The sequence below is a fragment of the Sebastes umbrosus genome, chromosome 1 (genome assembly GCF_015220745.1).
Source record: "Sebastes umbrosus isolate fSebUmb1 chromosome 1, fSebUmb1.pri, whole genome shotgun sequence".
Lineage (NCBI taxonomy): Eukaryota > Metazoa > Chordata > Actinopteri > Perciformes > Sebastidae > Sebastes > Sebastes umbrosus.
Genome location: NC_051269.1, coordinates 16,476,386 through 16,492,527, shown reverse-complemented (window position 1 = coordinate 16,492,527; position 16,142 = coordinate 16,476,386). Strand labels below are relative to the sequence as shown.

The following is a 16,142-nucleotide window of genomic DNA, read 5'->3' as shown; positions in this document are numbered from 1 at the left end:
TTTTGAGGTACTTGCACTTTACTTGAGTATCTCCATTTCATGGTACTTTATACTTCTACTACATTTTAGAAACCAAAACTTACTTTTTACTCCACTACATTTATTTTAAAGCTTTAGTTACTGGTTATTTTGCAGATTCAGATTATTAATTCCTTAAATTACATTCCATCACTGGCACTTTCTGTATTTATGAGGAGTTTTTATTACAGTACAATACCCCGTAACACCATGGGGATTACGCAAATGTTTTTGGTGCAATCCCTTCTGGCATATGCAGGCTATTTAGGCAAAACATCTAAAGCTTATATATCAGCTGTTATCCTCTCTTACTCCAGTGCACAGTTTAGTTTTTCTTCACATCCCCATAAGAACTCTTTAAAAGATGTTATGACAATATCGCATGTAATCTTATCATGGAATCCCTTTGGGGATAACTTGGCGTGGAGAACGACTTGGCTCTTAGCTAATTTTTATTATTATTTTATTATTAACACAATTATGTTTCTTTCAAATGTATTCCTACATTTATCCATTTTGAAATATTAAAAAAGTAGATGCCATATCTAGTAAAAATTTATATTATTTTGGAGAAAAAAAATTATAGTAATAATAATAAAACATTTTGGCAGCCTGGAAGATAACATACATTTAAATGCTAAACATATTCTAAATCCATTAATTATATTAAATTAAATTTCACATTCATAAATACAAATGTACAAGTAAAAATCCTAGCTTCTTAGTTTTCACAAAGGAGTTAAAAAATACATTTCACTTAGTTTGTTTTTCTATGAATCTAAAGGCCGCCATATGTACTGTATTTATGTTTTTTGTATGGCACAAAGATATTGGATTTGTTTGTGTATCTCTATAAAGGTGGGGAATGACTTTATGACATGGATATGGGTCATAAAGGTGCATTATAAATCCTCACCATGAACATTTTGAATTATTATAGCACAACAAACACAGGTGTAAGTAATAACATTAATAATGGCTCCATTCCAAATTAAGTGGTTCAATGAACCAGTATGCGAGGCCCTGGCACACCTGAGCATCTGACTGCATATGCAGCCATTACTAATGTTAATATAGTTACACCTGTGTTTGACAGCAGCATAAAGTAAGACATTGTGAAATACTCCCATGGTTTTTTTTTTGCCATTGGCAAAATCATGTCATTGGAACTACACCAATGTGCTGGTGTACCTTTAATTAATTTCATAAATCAATTTATTTTTCACCTGTCAAGCTAACTTTCATTCTTTTCTCTTCGTTTACACAAGCTCCCATGTTATTCTCACACTGCCATGTAATGATTGATTATAATATTTACACCTGATGAGCCCTTAACTGTTACAAGTGTAATAGTTTACAGTCATATTTTCATGCCTCAAGCAAACATGCTTTATAAAGATAGTGGGGCTTAGTGGGGGATTGGGAGGTTGTCAAATTAAGAGGTCTGCGCTCTCAGCACTATTCAAAGTGCAGTGAAAAGCCCTCTGCCAGTCAAACACGCATCTCAAGTGTCATTTTTATATATATAGCCAGGCGGCTGTCTGCCAACTGAATAACACAACCAATCACTAACAACATTGTCACTGTATCCCCAAGGAGCAACTTAATGCTGACATCTCTCTCGGGCTGAACAGAAGGAAGTGAGACACTTTTAGGACATATACACACTCACTCAAGATATTTTGTCAATCTTTTATTAGTAAACAAATTGACAATTCCCTTTTTACACATTTGGAAATACACTGCAAACAAGTGTTTTCAGGCATTTTGTTACAATCGATATGAAACATAGTAAAAAGCTAAATATGGTAACTACAATGCTGATGGAATTACTGCAAACCGTGTACAAGTCTACTGTGGTCACAACTGGCTTAAAATAGAATATTGATTTATGTGCAATTTGATGGTATATATTTACACTGAAAAATATACATAATATAGATTAATCACATTCCCAGGGCCAGCCCAAGACTATTCGTATTTTTCAATGCAAAACAGCACACACTTTCTGTCCATGCCTCCTGTTTCCAAATAAGGGGAAAACATGTCATGATCAAACATCAAATATTTTAAGCGTTTATGTGATTAGCACTTTAAATCATTATATAACACTGACAATAAAAAAAAGGTTAATTAATGCATGGTGTAGTAAAAGGGCATTGACATTTGGCACCATGTTCTTCATAGCATTAAGAACTGAGCCAACAGTCAAACCTCAAAATAACATTGAGGGACCTTAAGAAGTCGGACAATGTTACAAGGTTTCATCAAGTGAGCGATGGTAATAATGGCCAATTAATACAAACAGTTAGTCAAAGAGCAGCTTTCAAAGTACCAGAGTTATTCCCTTTAAGTTTAAGTTTTGACCTTGAATGCCACTCTGGGTTTTCAAGGGATTTGGTCGGCCCCCATCACACTGCTCATTTGAAAAACTGTCATCAAATCAGCATAAAATGAGGTCAAATATCATCTGTTTGAGACTGGAATGAGATCACATTTTTGCACGAGTGTGTGCTCTGCTGTGTGAACATCATCACCCTGTAACTGTTGTCTTGGATTAGGTCACATTTTTACCTTTGTCATAATAACAACTATTGCACTCCATAAAAATCCTGAAGAAATAGGCAGCACTGCCTCACACACAACTCATCAATAACAGCTCCATTTAAAATTCCTAAAGGCAAATAACGTGGCTTGCGCTGACAGAAGAGCACAAAATCCCAATTTATAAATGTGGAAATGCAGTCTAATTAAGCCCACATTTGTATTTTTTGGCAACTGAAAAGAGGTTTTGGGGCTAAAAGGGCTCAAGAGATACAGACAAGCATGGAATTACACAAAATTAATAAGTCTGAAGGACTCAACTGAAGCTCAATTAGCCCAATAAGAGGAAAATGAAACTACTGTAACACAGCATTAAGGACGACAGAGTAGTAATGAATGTAAGAGGAGATGATAAAGTTCTGTGAAAGCTGTTGTATAGTGTACCACATTTGTTTGAAACTAAATAAAAGCCGGACCTCCAATAAGTGCTTTGGAATTTAGAGGAATGAGGCAAAAGAAGTTGGGAGAAAGGAAAATCAGAAGGCAGACCTTGGAACAAAGCGCATACAGTAATTCAGAGCAGAATGTAGACTAAGGTTCATTAAGGGGTCAGCATGTCGGCACAGCGCCATGTCAGATTCTGCACCTATAACCTCCAAGTTTCCTCTGAACGAGGTCTTAGTTTCCAGATCTCCCTGTTTTCATCGCAGGCCAGGTAGTAAAACAACATTGCATGCGCGAGCCGCCGCTGATTATGTGCAAAAAAAAGGAAAGATGAAAAATGTTTATGGGACAATTACAGATTTGGCAAGACCTCACAAAAATCTGTACAACTGTTGTGAAGTAGCAGCAAAGGATTGAGAACAGGCAGGCTCGCCAGATAAAATAAGATTAGAGAAAAATAGAGCTAAAGGAGTAGTGTGAAAGAACTATACTGTGTGCACTACAGAAAACGTCATACGCAGGATTCAGTTAATACCTTTTCAGTAATTACAAGTGGAAGTGTGTAGCACAGGTGAGCAGCTGGAACTGTTACGTAAGGGATAATGTACAGCGAGCCTGTCATTGTTGTGAAATAAACCCCGACCCTGAAGGGGTTTATTTCACAACAATGACCTGCTTGCTGTACATTATCCCGCTTATTACAGGGCTACTTACTTAAGAAATCAATAATTTGACACAAAAATGGTCTGCCAGAGTCCCAGTTCAGAACTGCGTCCATAGCAACGGTCTGTTATAAAGAAATAACAGATCGTAGAACGCCATGATATACCAATCAGAATAGGGTATTCAACAAAGCTGTGTAATAACGTATAATAATAAACTTGAAGAAAGTCAGCATATTCAGCCCTGGTTAAAGCATCATTTTCATATGTGGACTGCGCAGTTGTGCTCATCACGTAGATGAGATTTTACAACATTTTTACAATTACAATCATTTTCAGGGGCGCAAGTGACAATCAAAATATCCGTACAAGCCAAAGAGAGAAGAACAACAAAGTTCACAATTAAAGGAATAGTTTTTGGGGAATACGCCTATTAGCTTTCTGGCAGAGAGTTTGACGAGAATACCGATACCATTCTCATATCTGTCTATTAAATGGCAACAGTTTAGCATAAAACCTGGAAACAGGGGTAAATACCTGCCTCTGTCAGATATAATATGTTAATTAGTCAGTTTGAGGCAGATTTACCTTTGCCTGCATGAGCTTCGTATTTACCGTACAGATATTCAATATCGATTTACCGATCGATATTATCATCTTACCCCATGCAAGAACACAAAAAACTATTCAAACTATTCCTTTAATGTAAAGGAAGTAGACTCCTACACCTTTCATTTCTGCATTTTTTACCGTGTGATCGCAATTTACATCAAAACACCCACTTGGCATTTTGCCTTGAAAACATTTTGATGAAAGCATCAATCACACAATAAAATATGAGATATATAATATTATATATTATATAATACGCTAAATATATATGATATTTAGCGTGCACAATCCATCTTGCTTGACTATGAATCACCAACATTCCTCTAAATATCCCACGAAAAAGCCAAAATTGAGATTAAAGATTAGTACAAACCCCGATGACTACCATAACATCTTTCATCAAACTCTTATGATAAATTAAAGATTACGCATGTTAACTGTATAGATGGATCCTTCACAAAGTTGAGAGTGTTTGGGTCAGAGATCTCCCAAAAAACAAAAGGCCATAACTTCAGTGCTATTAAAATAATTTGGTGAAATTGAACCATTTTCAGTCCATGTTTTAGTTGAAAGATAGTAGATTTTTACAAATTTACAAGTACAAATGATTTCTGAATTCATGAATTTGTATCCGGGGCTATAATACACCCAACAGAGGTTGATGTCCATGTTGGAAGCCAGTAGAATTATATGTATGGGGGTCTTTCACTTACACATCAATGTTTTAATGCAGGCATTTTTATCAATGCTCAGTAAACTTGAAGTATTTCTCCTGCCGGCAATTTTCAGACGATATATGATGATTTTTTTGTTGTTCAGTGCCGCAAAATGGCATTTGCTATTGTCATCCGCGTGGCATTGCTGCGCCCCGGTATCAGTGACGGCTGGGTGGTTGATGGCGTGTGGTGGCTATAATCTGAAGCAGGCCGGGGACACAGAGGGTAAGCAAAGGTCAGGTCACCAGTCATGTGGGAATCACCGGCATCATCAGCAGCACATTCTGCGAGACTCTGTGGCCTGGCGTCCCAGTTTGAAAGCTTTTCCTGAAGTTCCTCCTGCTGCGTCAGCGACAGGGATGCGCTTACCTGTGAGGAGACACACACACGTTTGTGTAAAACATATCTATTTTTGCCATGATTACTCACACACAGACTCACAAGGTGAAAACAATACCAGCGTCGCTGTCGCAGCTGGGAATTATACTATACATGCAGCATTGGTCAATCAAGTTTTTAGTATGTAAAAAAGATGTATGCATGCTTAACCTCTCTACTTTTCCCGTATGAGCACACCACGTACTCAAAACCTGCTTAGAATTATTATGTAGTATGGAATTGGGCCATAGCTAGTGAGTAAGTCTCTTTTATGTTTATCAGCTGCCTCTCAGAACTGGATCAACCGCTCCCACAACCCTTCGTCTCTGCAAATGTGTGCTTCAAAGATCAAGATCTCGACATGATTAAACGGATTCTGCTTTGGCATTATCTCTAGCTTTTTCCAAACTAGCTCATCGCTGTCAGAAGTCTGATACAAACACAGAAAAGAATGATTACTCTTTTGAACTATTTAGAAACTATACCTCTAATAGGCAATACTGTTCAAAACACAGTCTACCTGCTTGAAACATAAAGGGCGACAAGATAATTATCTTAATGTTGTACAACGCTTAATTTGTCACAGCGCAATGAGAACCTGGGGATGTACAACGGCACCAAGTGCTCAGGAAACACACTCACTTATCTCTATAAACACCTCGTTGATGTTAATGGCATTCTTGGCACTGGTTTCTACAAAGATGGCATGGATGGAGTCCGCGTAGTCCTTGGCATCCTTCTCTGGCACCTCCCTGTAAATACAAGAGGTATTTCAAAATGATTATGTTGCAATATGCAAACGGATTCTCCAATTTCATGCATTCTTGATAACCATCAAGATGTAATTCCACAGCTATTATGTCAAAGATTTCCTAATTTCATGGATGATATTTCCAAAAGCATATGTGTATATGAGTCTGGGAGATTTTTCTATTTTAAATAATACCTTCAAATTACTCCTCAAAGATATAAATATGAAAGATTATTCAGTCCACAACACATAGCCACAATTTTCCAACTAGAGTCTGATCACCTTATATTTCATCACAGACCACTTACACAGATTAACAAAGATTAACAATCAGTAGCAGAATCCACTTCAGCTCCACACACAGTAAATTCCAATGGTTTTTCTAAGCCAAACATCAGATGTTAAAACAGGTCATGGTATTTCCTTACAATATTGTTTCCATCTGAAATCCCATCATCACTCTCAAGCTGTAAATGAGAAGAAAATCCTCATACTGCTCACCTGGCATCTGACAGGTCACATTTGTTGCCAGCGATGGCGACCACTATATTAGGAGGACCGTGCTGGCGCAGCTCCTTCACCCAGTTCTTCAGTGTTTGGAAGGATTCCTGATGATAAACAACATGTTAAACTGAATGAACCAACACAAGCACATAGTATCTCCCAGGAAGGTTTAAAGGATTAGTATGACATTTTTGGAAATGTAATTATTTGGTTTCTTGCCGAGAGTTAGATCAGAAGATAGACACCACCCTTTCATGTCTTCATGGTAAGCTGGAGCCAGCAGACTAAAGGTAACAAAATCCTAAAGCTCATAAATGAACACATTATATCTTTTATGTTTAAAAACGTACATTTTCAGTTTCACAGGGGGTCAGTAACTTCCTGGAGTCACCGCTGGTTGCATGCCAGTTGCTCCCAGCCAAGAAATAGTCCGGTGTGTAACCTCCTTAAAAGGGTGAACTATTGTTTTTACACTTTGTCTTTTATACGGATTAAACAAACAAGATATAAAGTGTTAATTAGTAAGCTTTAGAGGTACAGGAATGCAGATTTTATTAGCTTAAGACAGAGCCAGGCTAGCTGTTTCCAACTGTTTCCAGTCTTTATGCTAAGCTAAGCTAACAGCTGCTGGCTGTAGCTTCGTATTCACTGTGCAGACATGAGAGTGGTATCGATCTTCTCATCTAACTCTCAGTAAGAACTCAAACACATTTCCCAAAATGTCAACCTTTAATACACATATTAATTACAAAATTAGGGAAAGACATGGAACAAAACAATGAAACTACACAGCAAGTACTTAATGGATTAATGGTTGAGGAGAAAACGTAAATAATACCTCTTTCGTGATGTCATAAACAATGATGGCCGCCGCTGACCCTCTGTAGTACATTGGTGCCAGAGCACGAAACTATGAGAAGACAGAAAAAGTAAGCAACGATGAGTAATGAACAGATGAGTTGAACAGGGAGGAAGCTGGCATGTCTAAAGCCTCTGAACGACCTCCATCTCTGCCTGAACTAGATTGTGTAATCGGCATATTGAAACCATGTGAAACTGAACATGATGATCGGCGCAGACAAAGAATTCAAATTCTTTAAATCTCATCCAGAGACAAGACTCATCTTTGAATTCTGTTAAACTAGATTTCCTTCTAATTTTTCATTTATGGATATGAAAAGGGCACTCAACATATCACTGCAGTATAATTGTACAATTTCCACACCACATAGATCAAGAAACAGTGTCTTGGCTTTTCATAGACTATGGCTAATCCATTACATAGGCACTGGTGATTACATCACCGTGAGTTTCATTAGACTCAATAACACTGACTGTGACAAACTCAAAACAGAGTATACAAATGAGCAAAAAAGACACAAGTACCATTTTACTAAACCAGAGGCCAAGTGTTCTGTAAGCCAAGTGGCTTTACTTAAAATGGAAGTATGGCAAGTCTTTCCACCAAGACCTCACACATGTGGGAGCCATCAACAGAGAGATGGGCAGAATGTGTCAAACGCTGTTAGCCTTTTGATATTTATGGAAAACTATACATTTGATCTTAATACATCACAAAGCGCTGCATAACCAAAACAACATGTGCATTTCTGAATCCATAACTGCCTGAGAGGCTGGGGGTTCTTCTTTTTTGCCAAGTTTTGGTATTATTCTGGTAAAATACTTTCCAATGCTTATCAAAACCTGGCTTCAACAATTAGCCTGCTGTCATAATATCTGTCATAAAACCTTTTGTATCTACCCGTGCTTGGAGCATGTCTGCCAGTTGCTTCACCACTTTGGTCCAGACTGAAATATCTCAACAACTATTGGATAGATTGCCAAGAAATGTGGTAAATTCACTGTGCCCAGAGGATGATCCTCCGGCTTTCCCTTTAGCTCCACCACGAGTTCCACATTTATGCTTTTTAGTGAAATATCTCATTAACTATTGGATGGATTGACATGAAATTTGGTACAGCCATTCATGTCCCCTTCAGGATGAATTATAACAACTTTGGTGATCCCCTGACTTTTCATCTAGCGCCACCATTGTTTTTAAGTTTTGTTTTAGTTTCTCCAATACTTTGACTTATGACCAAATACCTGCAAAGCATTCCCATCAGTCTCAGTTGTACTTTCTGTTTAGTGCTAATTAGCAAATGTTAACACTAACGTACAGTCTCACAAAGCCACTGGCATGGCAGTCATTTTTGTCTGTTTTTTCGTCAATCTTTCGGTTCAAGCAGTGGGCAACAGCAATCGACTGCGCCCACAAAGGTCAGCGCAGCTCCGACCCCAATCACTTTTGGGTCTTATCTGTTATATTACACCTCCTTCCAAAACACTGTGATAATCAGATAACCGTTGAATTTATAGAGAAAATAGAAGCTCTTGTCTGAGGGCACCATATCACAAAAGTGGAGTATGAATCCATTCACTTACTGTTTTAATGATGTAACAAATATGGACTATTAGCTCTTGATCTCAATTCTGTTAAAATATGCAATGCTAGCCATGGCCTCTACAGGATTTTGAAGTTGGAACTGTATCAAAATATTTGTTAGCAAAACAAACCAGCAGTATATTTCAAAATATGAACGTTTAAAAAGGATTATTTTTCCCTCCAACTCCTAACCTCATTTTATGCCTTCTTGCAATATACTGTGTTGGACTGGGGTTTTTAACACACTAATAAAACCATGTGTCATGTATTAACTAATGACATTTATTTTAAAAGAAACAACCCTTGTCTGAAAAAGACCTTCACTTGGAATGACCCTGCCTTCCCGCCAATTTCATTTTCCTTTACAATGCGATGGAATAAACTATCCATCTTGGAGTGACACTGTTACCTCAGGAAAGCACACATTCCACATAATTATAGTTGTTACTGGCCCCAAGTCCACCAACGGGAATCCAACTTGGGATATTTGGCAGAGGCACTGAGGAGAGTGATGTCTGTTTCATTGGCTAGTTTCGGGCTGCACCACCACCAGTCCTGTGTGGTCTATCTCTGCCTTAACCCAAAGAGCAATCACAGCGAGGCCAGACGTCTGGCCACACAGCAGCCCAGTAAACAGCCCCAGTGATGCCTGGCGAGTGCTGATTAATTGCTGAAACCACGAGCTGGGTGCATAATGAAATAAACCCTCTTATTCCTGTTGAATGCTAGGTTCCCTTCGCTTGTTTCTGTTAGAGGGAGCAGTCAGAGGGGGGGGGACTCGACAGGCCGCTGACAGCTGGGCTCAGATGTACACGTGAGGCCTCATCTGGTCTCGAGATATGGATTGTGGAAATCATATAGCTTTGCCCCGGTCTTTCCTTCCATGTGCATTGGCTGGCTTTGTGTTCTCAACTCAACAGACGTTGATAGGCCAAAGCTCCACAGAAGTTACAAAACAAGCCACGAAAGGCTTCAAAATACCACAGCAGCTTTGGATGAAAACACACACACACACACATTCAAAACCTACAAAAGGAATGCTGCTACTTTTTCGCACACAGATGTGAACCCCTTGGGAAGCCTAGAGGCCACATGGGAGTGAAAAAGTGGAATTTGTGGGGATGAAAAAAGGTGGAGAAAACGGAAAAGAACACAAAAGGAATCACAGAAAAATAGATTGTTGCCAAGGAAAGAAATGAAAAAGAAAGATTCCACAGGAGAAAACAAAAAGGGGGGAAAAAAGGAGGACGCTCGGATGTGGAGTTGGAGCGACTCTCAGATAAGACACAGTGGCAGCACACGCCAGTGGGCTGAAAGCGCTTTGGGTTTCATCCACTTGTCTTATCTTAAACAAGGCTGCATTGATGTCCCCTCAAGGCCGTGAAGAAGCCGAGGCCCCGGGGGGAAAAAGGAGGATAAAAGCCAAACAGCATCTTATCTCACCTCTCTGGAGAGGGCAACAGCGGGGATAAGATGCTACAACAGCAGGGGATTGTGCATGAGAAAAAGAGAAGGGCATGCATAGAGAAAGGGGGAAGTGATGTGGAGAGTTAATGCAGAGAATCAAGGGATGCAGCGTGTGAGTCAGAAGAGAAAGTAGTTCCTTACGCTATAACTGTCTGGGTCTTGGTGACGTTTGGACAGGCTTAAATGCTGAAATTGTACTCAGGCCTGTCCTGTTCCTTACATCACATATCATCAATAAGTGGTTTCAGTCTTAAACTTTGTGTGGGTGATGAGGCGTTTCAAATATTGCTGCTGTAGACACACACAGGCGTGTAGATTAAAAGTGTAGTGGCACCTGGACATGATAGTTGCTGACAAACAAGTTTCAGACATGTATGCAAGATAATAACAAAAACACAATAGAAGAGCAATGGCACTCCTTTCTTTGTGTCTCTAAATGTACGAGTACAATGAGGAAGAAGGAGTGAGAGGGAAGGGAGAGGCAGGACAAAAATTAAAGGGGACAGCAGGGACAAATCATGACACGTGTGCTGATGTTTCTAATAAACCTAACAGACGCCACTCACTGATCTAAAGCATACAAATTCATTACACCACACGTGTCATTTTAAAAGGGGGCTCCTAAAGAAAGAAGTAGGTTATTGGTTAGCAGGCAGAACTCTACCTATAGGAAGGTAAATGTTGCCCCCTATCAGAAGAAATGAATAACTGCACTATTCACTAGTCACAGGGAGTGGTACGTTGCACTCATGTAGGTAGCTTTCTCATTTCCTTTAAAACCCACATGGGAGGAATGAGTAGATTTTTGAATAAGCCAAGTCAAACTGATCGATTACAATAGCAAAACTGTGTGCTGCTGTGGTTTGGCTAGTGCTAATCTAAAACACATCCTGGGAATCTTGCTCAGGTTTACTATATCCACCAGTTCATTTTTAAAAAGAAAGCTGAGGCCAAAACCTCAGTGGATATTACTGACCCGCTCCTGTCCTGCCGTGTCCCAGATCAGAAACTTGTGCAGCTCGTTTTGGTATTGCACGGTCTTGGTCATGAAGGATGCCCTGGTGAAGAGAAATGGCTTCATGATTGATGCTATATGTCACATTACAAAAACATTAATTTGATTTAGCTGTTTTACAAATTATAGCCAAATAATAGAACTGCAAATGAAGCTGACAGGTTTCATCCCAACTCATTTTCAACAGTCTGAGACAACATGAAAAACACAAATCTTCATTTAGATCATCAGTTGGTTAACACATCTTAAATTATCTGACAGCTTCAGTAAACAATAACATCCCAAATGTAAATCATTCAAAAGGACTTACTTTACAGTTTGTATCAATTAGAGTCTGACCGATACTGTACTATTGAGGCTGAAAACAATATCCCCATCTAGTATCGAGTGTTTGTACCTCAAACATATGTGGCATTTCTGTACTGCAATTTCTTGTTAATTATCGGCCAACATATGCTGACACAGGTATATCTGGGATAAGCTAAAATTAGTCAGTAATAATGGCAATGACGATATAGATTGGTCAGTCTCTTGTACTGACTGATCATATTGTCTGAAAAGTGTCAAAAATGATGACTAAAGTGACACAAGTTGACAAAGCAACGTCTTAAAATTGCTTACTTGAGTTGACCCACAGCCACAAAAACACAAAGTATTTTATTCATGATGTCATGAAACATTGTGAAGATGAAACCAGCAAATATTGCGTTTTAATTGCTAAATAAATAAAATTAATTTTAATTGAATTGGAATTAGGGCTGCAACTAACATTTGTTTTCATTCTGAATAATCTGCCAATTATTCTTTTAATTAATCAATTCATTGTTTGGTTTAATGAATGTCCAAAAATAGTAAATAAATAAATAAATAAATAAATAAATAAATAAAACAAAGGCCTATCATAATTTCCCAATTAATTTATGCACTGGTGATGTAAGATACATTATTATATCGTCCACGTAAAGTGCCAATTTATGTGTTTGTTTTCCTAACTGCATTCCTTTATTTCTTAATTTTGTCTAAATAATATTTCAATACATATAGCAAATAAGAGGGGGAGAGAGGATCTCCCTGCCTGGTTCCTCTTTGTATTGTAAATCTTCTTGACAGTGTACCGTTTGTTTTTACGCTGGACATTGGATTACTGTAAATAACTTGTAACCATAAGCTAAATTTCTTGTCTAAGTAAAAACTATTAAAGATCTCAAACATAAAAGGCCAGCTCATTAAATCAAAGGCCTGCACTGTATCTAATGTTATTAACAAAAGGTCTTCATTTTGCTTTTGGGCATAATCAGTTAAAATTATTATCTGCCAGAAGCCTTCCTGGAATAAAGCCACACGGATCTGTGTCGATTATATCTGTAATTATGACTTTTAATCTACTGGCTAATATTGCTGATATTATTTTATAGTCTGTGTTAAGCAGCGATATGGGCCTTTACAAGGTACACTTTGTGACATCCTTCCCTTCTTTATAGATAAGAGTTATTATAGGGGATTGTCTGAGCCCATTTTCCTCTATCTAATGCATAATGGTATGCTTTTAATAGTAAAAGAGTTATTTCACTTCTAGATTTTTTATAGAGTTTGTTTGTAAATCCGTCATCTCCGGGAAATTTTCCTGCTTTCATTCCATGTATTTGTTGTTGGATTTCTTCTACAGTAATTGCTTTTGTCAATGTAATATGTTTTTTTCCTGCAGCATTCTTGGTAGTTTCAGGTTACCCAAGTATGTCTTGATTTCTATGCACTTTCACTTCATTTCTGTACAAAGTTTCAGAATAATTTGCAGACTCTTCTGCAAATTATTCTTTATCAGTTATTGTTTCTGACTGATCCAAACCAAACATGACGTATTCAAATTTCTTGTTTTGTCGGCCTAACAGTCCAAAACCCAAAACTCCCCATGTGTGAAAACTTTTGGCATTTTTGCAATTATTAAAATGATCGCTGATTAATGTTCAAATGCTTTCAGCTCTAACTGGAATTGATTAATCCATAAAGAGACAGAAATGAACTGATTATATAATGATGTCCTCCATGAACCCTAAACACAAACCAATGAAACACAGAATAAACATGACTTCTGGAGGGGGAGACAACAGGAACTCACCCGATTGTTGGGTTGATGTTTGGGTCAAAACTGTCCTCCACAAATCTCCAAACAATACTTGACTTTCCAACGCCGGTGTCCTGAAGAGACAAAACAAAGACGATGCTTACTAAACATGGTCGGAAACAATTACTAGAAGTATAATCACAACTATAAAATGTCAACATGGCCAAACAGTATTGCTTTTTTTTCATGGCATCTTCTTCCTTCCTGCTCTACTCAATGAGGCCGGTAACTTTGTGACAGTTAAACAGGACAGACGTATTTAAGCTTACATTGTTTTTTAAAACGTTATTAGTTGAGGAAGAAGAGGATGTGTAATAATGTTACTTCAGGAATGTATTAATAAGATATTGGTAGAGACAATTATATGTTATGCTGTTGTTATATGGAGTAGAAGGATGATGCTGTTCTAGTGACTGATTTGTAAACAGAGACTGCAGTAATGTTATTTAGGAAAGTTATATAAGGATCAGAGGTTGCAACTCATGATCATTTTCATCTGTAATTTTTTTTAAATAATCAGGTCACTTTCAGCTCTATTTAGATCTTATTACCAGATGATGGAGAAGAACAGATGGGAAGTTACTTCAGGAATACATTAAAGGGATGTTGGTAAAGAAAATGATGCCTGCTGTTGTCTGTATCCATAAATGTTGTCCCTGTGAATTATTTTGAAATATTGAGGGCAGCAAAGACCTGAAATGTTATTTAAGAAAGCTATATAAGGATTAGGTCTGCAACCAATGGTTATTTTCATTATCAGTCATTTTTTTAATTAATTATTTAGTCTCTAAAATGTCAATACTAGTGAAAAATACCCAGTTGTCCAAGGTGGCATCTTCAAATACCTTGTTCTGTCTGACAAACAGCCCAAATTATATAAATCAGCAAGTCCTCACATTTGACAAGCAGGAACAGAAAATGTTTGGCAATAAGATTAATCGATATGGTTGCTGATTAATTTTCTATTGATCAACTAAAATTACTGTTTCAGCTAGTAGATGATGGAGAGGAGGAGATGTGATGTTATTTCAGGGATGTATTAATGGGATGCTGGTATAACAAAAAATATGTTGTTTTATACATGTTTAGACATGGATAGATGTTCCTGAGACTGTTTTTGTATAATTTTGAAACAGTAGTAGTAATATAATGTGTCACCCACTTGATCACAGGTATCAACAGAGTTAACTAAACACACCTGGTGTATAGCCTGATGGATGAGCAGTATATGGATCATTTAATGCCACACAGGTACAGTCAGATGTACAGTGAGGACTATACATACATACATATGTGTTCAGATAAATAAAAATCAATACTGACTTAACCCCAGGAGACACACTTTTAATTATTTTTCTATTGATCAACTAAATGACTGTTTCAGCTAGTAGATGATGGAGAGGAGGAGATGTGATGTTATTTCAGGAATGTATTAATGGGATGTTGGTATAGCAAACATATGGGTGTATGTTGTTTTATACAGTTTAGACATAGATGTTCCTGAGACAGATTTTTTTATCATTTTAAAACAGTAGTAGTAACATAATGTGAGCACTGTCACCCACTTGATCACATTGTCACCACTGACAAACAGCCCAAATTATATAAATCAGCAAGTCCTCACATTTGACAAGCTGGAACAGAAAAAGTTTGACAATAAGATTAATCGATATGGTTGCTGATTAATTTTCTATTGATCAACTAAATGACTGTTTCAGCTAGTAGATGATGGAGAGGAGGAGATGTGATGTTATTTCAGGTATGTATTAATGGGATGTTGGTATATCAAAAAATATGGCTGTATGTTGTTTTATACAGTTTAGACATGGATAGATAGATCATTTTAAACAGTAGCAGTAATATAAAGTGTGCACTGTCATCACAGGTATCCACACATTTAACTAAACACACCTGGTGAATAGCCTGATGGATCAGTATGGATCATTTAATGCCACACAGGTACAGTCAGATGCACATAACTCATGTAAACACACCTGGTGTATAGCCTGATGGATGAGCAGTATAATGCCACAGGTACAGTCAGATGCACAGTTCATACGTGTTCAGATAAATACAAATCAATACCGACTTACCCCCAGGAGACACACTTTTAACTCTCTCAGCGCCATATCGATCCCCTCTCTCTCTAAGATGAGTTACTGATGATGACCATGGACAGCTTTATTATTAATCTTCAATATTCTCCAGGTGTTGTATTGTTTACAAACTACTCTATCTTCATCGTGATCAAAAGCTTTCCAAATGCGCATCTCATGTTAAGTGACACAACCCTCGCTGTTAGCGGTAACGCGTCCAGTAGTCCGTGTTATTGTCCATGTTGTGATGATAGCTAACAGTGAAGCCTCCAGATCGGCTCAGTCGCCATCTTGAACTCCGGGCCGTGACATCACGTGACTGTTTGGGTCTGTTTTATTGTTTGTGGAGAGAAACACACACAAAGCA

General features: G+C 37.8%; 1 protein-coding gene across 1 annotated transcript; it reads right to left on the bottom strand.

The window, feature by feature from the left end:
* Positions 1–1,698: 1,698 nt before the first annotated feature.
* On the bottom strand, positions 1,699–16,082 carry rab22a (RAB22A, member RAS oncogene family). The gene is made up of 7 exons (XM_037785400.1): positions 15,773–16,082; positions 13,674–13,753; positions 11,519–11,600; positions 7,468–7,539; positions 6,627–6,733; positions 6,017–6,126; positions 1,699–5,365 (listed from the first exon to the last, which is right to left on the bottom strand). Exons 1-7 carry the CDS (start codon positions 15,806–15,808, stop codon positions 5,268–5,270), a joined length of 585 nt encoding a protein of 194 aa, XP_037641328.1. The 5' UTR covers positions 15,809–16,082; the 3' UTR covers positions 1,699–5,267.
* Between the last annotated feature and the right edge of the window lie 60 nt (positions 16,083–16,142).